The sequence below is a fragment of the Lipotes vexillifer genome, unplaced genomic scaffold (genome assembly GCF_000442215.2).
Source record: "Lipotes vexillifer unplaced genomic scaffold, Lipotes_vexillifer_v1.1 scaffold278, whole genome shotgun sequence".
In the NCBI taxonomy this organism is placed as follows: Eukaryota; Metazoa; Chordata; class Mammalia; order Artiodactyla; family Lipotidae; genus Lipotes; species Lipotes vexillifer.
Window position 1 is genome coordinate 891,497 of NW_006769677.1, and position 8,596 is coordinate 900,092.

An 8,596-nucleotide genomic window follows, 5' to 3' on the forward strand; every position below is an offset into this window, starting at 1 on the left:
CTCTTTCATGATTAAAAATTCTCAACAACAGAAAGAAAATTCGTCAATAGGATAAAGGGCATCTATGAAAAACCCACAACTAACATTATATTTAGTGGTGAAAGGCTGAATGCTTTCCCTCTAAAATAGAGAACAAGATCAGGATGACCACTCTTGCCATTTCTATTCAATATTATACTGGAGGTTCTAGTCAGGACAATTAGGCAAGAAAAAGAAAAAACAATTCAGACTGGAAAGGAAGAAAACTATATTTGCAGATTACATGATCTCGTATGCAGAAAATCCTGAGGAATCCACTAAAAAAAACTATTACTAAGAAAATAGGTCAGCAAAGGTGCAAGATAAAAGATCAATATATAAAAGGTAGTTGTATTTACATATACCAGCAATGAATATTCTGAAAATGAAAAAGCAATTTCATTTAAAATGGCACCAAAAAAATGAAATACTGAGGTGTAATTTAACAAATGTGCAAATTTGTACCCTAAAAACATCTTTGAAAAAAACTGAAGACCTAAATAAATGTAAAACATCTCCTGTTCATAAACTGGAAGGCTTATTAAACTGTTAAAATAGTGACATTTCCAAATTGATCTATAAAGAGAAAAAACAATCCTTATCAAAATGCCACCTGGCTTCGTTGTAGAAATTGACATGTTGGTCTTAAAATTCGTGTAGAATTCAAAGGATCCTGAATAGCCAAAACTGCCTTGAAAAAAGAACAAAGTTGGAGGACTCACATTTCCCGATTTCAAAACGTACTGCAAAGCTATAATAATCAAGACTGTGGTACTGGCATAGGATGAACAGAGAGATCAATGGAATATAACTGAGAGTCCAGATAGAAACCTATATGTTTATGGTCAATTGATTTTTGACAAGGGTGTCAATACGATTCAGTGCAGAAAGAAAAGTCTTTTCAACAAATAGTGCTGTAACAACTGGATATCCACGTGCAAAAGAATGACGCTGGATATCTATATGAAGATTAGCTCACATCATATACAAAGATGAACTCAAAATGAATCACAGACTTAAAGGTAAGAGCTAAAACTATAAAATTCTTAGAAAAAACCATAGGAGTAAATCCTGAAGACCAAAAGACAGAGGAAGGATAAATGGGACTATATTTTTATATAGTAAATTTATATAAATTATATAATTTTTATTTAAAACTTCAGTGTAACAAATGTTACCATCAAGAAAGTGAAAAGACAACCCTTGGAATGAGAGAAAATATTTGCAAATCATGTTACCTGATGAGGTACTGTATCCAGAATATATAAAGAGCTCTTACAACTCAACAATAAAAAGACAAATCAATTCAAACATGAGCACAGGATATGAATAGACATTTCTCTAAAGAGGCTACACAAGTGGCCAATAAACAAATAAAAAAGATACTCAACAGCATTAGCCATCAGAGAAATGCAAATCAAAACCACAATGAAAAAGTGCTTCACAGCCACTAGGATGGCTATAATCAAAACACAGGCAATAACAAGGGTTGGCGACGATGTGGACAAATTGGAACCCTCATACTTTACTGGTAGAACTGTAAAATGGTGTAGCTTTTGTGGAAAACAATTTGGAAGCTCCTCAAAATGTTAAACATAGTTAACTCTACTCCTTGGTATATACCCAAGAGAACTGAAGACATATGTCCATACAAAAACTTATGTATGACTATAACCCAAGTGGTTATTCGAGGTATATCCACACAATGGAATATTTGGTGGCAAAGGGAATGAAATGCTGACACATGCTACACAACATGGATGAACCTTCAAAACATTATGTTAAGTGAAAGAAACTAGTCACAAATGACCACATATTATATAATTCTATTCATATGAAAGGTCCAGAATAGGCAAATCTATAGAAACAGAAAGTAGATCAGTTACTCAGGGCTGGAAGTGGGTGGGAGCAATGAGGAGTGACTGCTAACGGGTACAGGAATTCTTTTTGGGTTAATGACAGTGTTCTGAAATTAGCTTGTGATGAAGGTTGCACAACTCTGTGGACGTCTTAAGAACTACTGAATTGTATACTGTAAATGGGTGAATTTTATGATATATGAATGATATCTCAATAAAGCTGTTAATGATGTCTCCTTACTATATGAGGATTAGCAATGTTAAGGAAGTACTATGTCCACTTAGGGCCATGCATTGAGTTTTCTCCCCTTAGAAATATTAGTAACATATTCTTTTAAAATGATAATTTTTTTAAATCACTGTGATAATTTATTCATACTTGTGCTTACTTCTTTTAATTCTTTTTTTAAAATTAATTTATTTATTCATTTATTTTTGGCTGCATTGGGTCTTCATTGCTGCACAGAGGCTTTCTCTAGTTGCAGCGAGCAGGGGCTACCCTTTGTTGCAGTGTGCAGGCTTCTCATTGTGGTGGCTTCTCTTGTTGTGGAGCATGGGCTCTAGGCACATGGGCTTCAGTAGTTGTGGCTCGTGGGCTCTAGAGCACAGGCTCAGTAGTTGTGACGCATGGGCTTAGCTGCTCCGTGGCACATAGGATCTTCTCGGACCAGGGCTCGAACCCGTGTCCCCTGCATTGGCAGGCAGATTCTTAACCACTGTGCCACCAGGGAAGCCCTTACTTCTTGACTACAAAAGTAGAAGATTTCTACATATGGACATGAAGACATCTTTAAACATTTTGCTAGTCACCTTTTCTGGATCATGAACAATTTGGACACGTGTTGTATTAAACTAACAACAACAACAAAATTCCTTGCCTAAGTGTGACTTTTTTCAGGCTTAGGGTCAGTGATAATAATCTGAATGGCTACACTGAGGAATTTTCTGTTTTAGACAGTACAGCCACATATTCACAGATCCATGTAAAAAAAAATAAAGGAGAAAGTTCTCTAAGAAACAACAGGCTAACCAGATGTGAAACCAAAGACAGGAATTAAGTATAAAATGAACACTGATAACTACATCTCCCCTACATTTTAAATATCCCCAACTCCACACCAGAAAGGATTTTTTTCCACTTTTTATTTAGTTATCATATCACTTTCATTCATAAGGTGTTTTCTACTCACAACTCCAAGAGGAAACAACTGGCTTAACTTTAGCTTAAGTCACTTAAATTAAGTGACTTTTCCTGTTAAGCTTGTTAATGATGACTTCACAGTAACACTAAATGTTAGAAAGTAACTTCAGTGCGTTTAATCAGATCAGTTTTTTCCTCACAAATTGGGGCAAACTGTATTTATGTGTATGTATATATTGTACATTCATCCAATGAAGTGGTGAATCTTAATGATTCAAGTCCTTCTAGCCCTTACTACTCCACTTGGTGTTTAACTCATTCTTATACACAGTAAATGCTTTTAAAATACTATGTCAGCCAGTGATTTAACCTTCAAAGATAAACTTTCTTTATAATATTTCTAAGTAATGCTACAAACACCATAAGCACATCTCAAAGAGTACTGGTGGAGTAGTGGAAAGAGACAAGCTTTGGAACTATACAGAACCTGAGTTAAATCCCAGCTCAATCACAAGTGATTGAACCTCTATGGATCTTGGTTTCCTGTTTGTGCAAAGGAGATTATTAATGAACATTTTGTTGCATTCTTGTGAAGACTTAAAGTACTATATGAAAAGAATTTAGTACCAGGTCTGTCATCAGATACTGAATACAGGGTAGCTCTTATTCTTACTATTTCATTGATTTTAGCATTTGTGATATTTGTTCAGCTGCCCCCAAAATAGATCTGACCTGCCATATGCCTCTTTAGTCCAAGTCTAAGTAATAATCTATTACTGACATGTATTTTGGGGAAATCTGAGATAGTAAAGCCATCTATATTTGCAAGTTATCACCAATTACTCTCCCAAGCAGCCTAATTCTAAAATTCCACTATTTCAGAACCACTCAAATAGCACCTCTAGTTACATGTCCACATTTCAAAGTCTTAAAGATGTTTTTCCATGATTCTGAGCACTATATATGAGGAGGATTTTGAATATGTTTTGACTTTCTAGAGGTATTAATTTGTATCCAACAGCCAAAGGGGAAAACTTGCTACAAAAAACTTTACATTGTTAAATTTAGTTAGAATTAAATAAACTGGCTGATTTGAAATATTTGTTACATAAATAAAAATATTTATATAAGTGTGTTCACAATATTTTCACCTCATTAGAAATCAGCATTCCATGTTTTCTATGGGTTTAACTTTTGAAAATTGACTTTATCTTTTTCCTCTGCCTCTTTAAAAAATAAATTAAGTTATTTGTGATGAGGGCTACTTACCAGCAGAGGCAATAAAAAGGACTCAATTAAAAAATGCAGATAATAAATATATATTACCTAATAACCTTGGAAAGGTACTATAGAATGTCTGCAAAGATAAGTAATTAATAATGATTTCAGGAAACATATCTTTACTTATCTACCTGTGTAGCATTTAAAAAAGAAAAAAGCTATAGCACAAACAAAAGTTCAACTGGGTTACTTCCGGTTCAATTTCCTTCCCTAAAAGATAACGAGGAGAGAAATTTTCGATACCACAGAAAATTTCACAAAGGAGGTCAAGTCTGCTGAACTGTCACCTTCCTTAATGAAGACTATTCTGACCTCCCTATTTATCGTTTTGCAACTGCACCCCTTCCAGTTCCCTCTTCCTATGCTCAACCCTCCCCCACCATAGCTCTTCATTTGGTAACTTAATTAGTTATAATGCTTATTTTTCATTCTGCCTCCACCCCTGACACACACTAAAATGTGGGCTCCACAAGGGCAGGGATTTTTGCTTTGCACTCTGATGTAGCCTGAACACCCACAATAATGTCTAACAAATGGTAGGTGCTCAAATAATTATTGAATGATTAAATGAGTATACATAACAGAAAAGAACAAAAAGCATAAAATTGTGCCACTTAAAAGATTAATTTTCCAGATCAGATAGAGAACATTCCTGAATAATGGTTAAACATCCCACCACTTAGATTACTCAGCTCACATTTCCCTTAAAGACCCTACCTGCCTGAGTGCGTTCCTATGGCCACCACTGTGCCACTTGGATGAAAATCTGCACAGTGTCCTGGTTCCTAGAAGAGAGACAGACAACTGTTGGGGAGTACATGAGAAAGTCTCCCTAGATCTATGGGAATAGTGGCAAAACATATTTGAAAATAACTTGTTTCACATAAACATGGAATCTCAATCAACTTTACTGTAGCTAATGGTAATACCACATGGACTTAAGAGGAAAAAGGATTTCAGAGCAGGAAGGGGACATGCTGGCAGAGTGGTGAGGGGGAAGGACCACCAGCTTGTGGCTAGGCAGTGGAACAATGGTAAGGATAATAACAAACATTTGTACAGTTCTTTAGAGTCTGCAAAGAACGTGTATACACCTTTTAGGCTAGAAAAGGTGGATATCTGGGTGGGGTAGGGAGAAAACACAGTAAGAGACCAACTCAAAAAGAAGAGAGCAGAATCTGTTACTGAACCCAACTGCACCACCACCAGAGACCCAAAAACATCCATAACAATTAATACTCCATAAAGATGTGAAATATTTTTTATTTTTACTACTGAACCTGACAGAAAAACTGAGCTTCTGTCCTGTTAATTTGCTACTTTGGAGTGGGTTCATGTACTTTGTGACTAAACACTCTCCCTCCACCCCTTCCCCTTTACTGAACTATAGAAATACACTTGGTTTTAACCAATGCTGAGTCCTATTTGCTTTGCTGCTACCATCTGCCAGTTTAGGGAGATTCTGTGGGGAGATTATAATCACATTCTGCTTTACTCACATCTACGAGCCTGGTCCATTCCAGCCTGTGTTCCACCGAGTTCCACATGCACACCTGTCTGTCCTGAGCACATGTCAAGAGCAAATCTTTGAAGGGATGTGTGGCAAGACCCCAAAGCTCATCAGTATGACCCTGAAAATGAAATACACCCATTGTTACAAGAAACAAAGGGTATCATCAAAAATACTCAGTTAATGGTTAAAATCATACAGCTTACCTGTACTTCTATTTGGAAGCCATCATTAAACGTTCCCCGTAAAATAAAGTTTCGTGATGTGCCTACCAAAAATTGATCTGCCTTTCCTTCTGCTACAGCTCTGATTGTTCCATACTGATCAGGAACCTAAAAAAAAATTTGTAAAGTCACCATACACATACTAACATGCATTAATTACCACCTGAAGACCGTAGTTATAGCTGTATGCAATTATGTGGTAATAAATGACAGAATTCCAAATTTGAAAGTAATAAGGTAATCTTATACTAATAAATTATTTGTTCAGACAATTACATTTTATTACACAGAAGTTATAATGCATTAACAATATTCTTTGGTTCAATTTTAAATTCATATTTTTATATGATTTCAAGAGTTAAGGATTAGGAGTAGGAGATAAAGGAATAAATTCTGATAGATCACATGAAGACTGTGATCTGGTTTTGTTACTTACTGTTTGTATTATTTTGAGTAAGTTATTTAGCTTGAGACAAATTTCTTTATCTATAATATGGGGATATATCTTCTTGGAAATGAAACCCAAGAGCAGTACTATCAGAATCCTCTTTTTTAGAGAAGATTTTGTCTACAAAGCATGTTATGAGTAGAAAAGACTGAGCATAAATTCAAAATTTAAGTCACCAACAAACAGAAGCAATATTAAACTGAGTGAATTGCCTTTGCTCTGGCAATCATTGACTAAAATACTATTCTTAACCCATTTCACTTCCTGAGATCTCAGTTCAATTAACAAACTTTCACTGAGCACATAATACCTGTCAGGTTTTATGGATACACTTGGTTCATGCAATGAAGCAGACACATACATAGATAAATAGCAATTATCATTAAGCCCATTGTTATTATTTTCAAGTTTTAAAATTAAGCTGGTCATTTTGTATACCTTGGAGTAGGATATAGTTTTCAATGAATGTCTGTTAAATTTTAAGTTTATATGGTTATATTTTTGGGTCACTAAAAATATAATCTCAGAAATAAATAAGCAAATTAATTATTCTGATGATTTTTCTTATTCTTTCAAACTATTTTGTTTACTGAATAGTCCTTTTTTGTTTTTGTTTATTTTGAGGGAATGAAATGACAAGAATGTGCACCAAATTTCCCAGAAAAGGGTAAGTTATCTCAATGTGGGACAAAAGACATGAGTTTAGAGGGTTTAATATTTTAAAATTTTTATATTCCGTTTTCATCCTTACCTCTATTTCTCTTTCAGGATTCAGATCATGATCCCACAGAATTATTTTTCTGTCTTTCCCGCCTCCAGTTAATAACATACCATTTCTCATCTGACAAAGTGTGAACACACTGCCATCATGAGCTTTGATTTGTTTGCTGATCTGATAAACACCTAATATGATGAGGAGTAAAATAAGAACATGAGTGATAACATTTTCCATCAGATTTTAGAGTCTTTTTGGAAGAAAACTTTAGCAGAACTGTAGAGTGATTGCTGAATGACTCAACAATCAAAAACCTATTTTCAGAAAGTCTTCTGCAAGGCAGGTAGTAAAGCTTTAATACAATCTTTTGCATTTATGTCAATAATAAGTTACTCTGAAAATATTTCAACATACATTCTTACAAAAAGGTAGACTAAAGCAGTGATAATTCCACAGACAACAGAGAGTATATTAGCCTCAGAACTTTACTACCTTTTATAATCATCTTACATGGTAGTTAGGGTAGGTATTATTACTCTTCTGATTTTAGAACTAAGGACATAGGTATAGAATTGGCTTAGCCAATACCACACAGTTAGCTAGTGACAAAGCTGTGACTAGGACTCAAGTCTCTTTACTCAATGTTCTTTTACGTTTGCAAAAAAAGCCTTCATTTCCTCTCGAGGCAACAGTCATAATATTTAACATTTAACCACTGCTGAACTGGAGGACTTCTGCTCTGTCAGGGATAATAACCCCTTTTATTTGCTGAGATACTGGGGAAGGTGTGGGGCAGAAGAGGCACTGGCAGCTTGCAGTAGTGGCTTTTGACCAACCAGAAAAGTATTTTAAAAACTGATCCAGCCACACCAATGCGATAGCTGAATGACAGACCAGTTTTCTTGTATGCTCTCAGCACTTCACAAGTATCCAGGAAGGGACAAGGCAGGTACGAAAATATAATCAGAGCCTCCTTCTTAAAGGTGAACATAAGATTTCATGATGCCTTACTCAGAGAAACTCTTCATTCAGCTAGTGAAGCTGCCAGAGTAAGAGAAAAACTTTTTAGAAGATGACAGCTTGCAGAATTAGTTACCAGGTTCAAAATGGCAAGGTAGAACCTGGTTTAAGTATGACCAAAGTCAGTTAATAAATACACCTTAGATCCCTTGGAAATGAAAAAATTACAAGTTTAAAAATTGTTCAGTGGGGGCTTCCCTGGTGGTGCAGTGGTTGAGAGTCCGCCTGCCGATGCAGGGGACACGGGTTTGTGCCCCGGTCCGGGAAGATCCCACATGCCGCGGAGCTGCTGGGCCCATGAGCCATGGCCGCTGAGCCTGCGCGTCCGGAGCCTGTGCTCCGCAACGGGAGAGGCCACAACAGTGAGAGGCCCGCGTACG

General features: G+C 35.9%; 1 protein-coding gene across 4 annotated transcripts in view; it reads right to left on the reverse strand.

Annotated features, from left to right (window-relative positions):
* Positions 1 to 8,596, reverse strand: part of EML4 (EMAP like 4) — a 162,034-nt gene that overhangs the window by 21,699 nt on the left and 131,739 nt on the right. For all 4 annotated transcript variants that reach the window (XM_007445745.1, XM_007445743.1, XM_007445746.1 and 1 more), the window contains 4 exons: positions 7,233 to 7,384; positions 6,016 to 6,141; positions 5,799 to 5,930; positions 5,017 to 5,084 (listed from right to left, as the gene is read on the reverse strand). In XM_007445745.1, the coding sequence (XP_007445807.1) occupies positions 5,017 to 5,084; positions 5,799 to 5,930; positions 6,016 to 6,141; positions 7,233 to 7,384 (478 nt within the window). The remainder of the gene's footprint in view (positions 1 to 5,016; positions 5,085 to 5,798; positions 5,931 to 6,015; positions 6,142 to 7,232; positions 7,385 to 8,596) is intronic.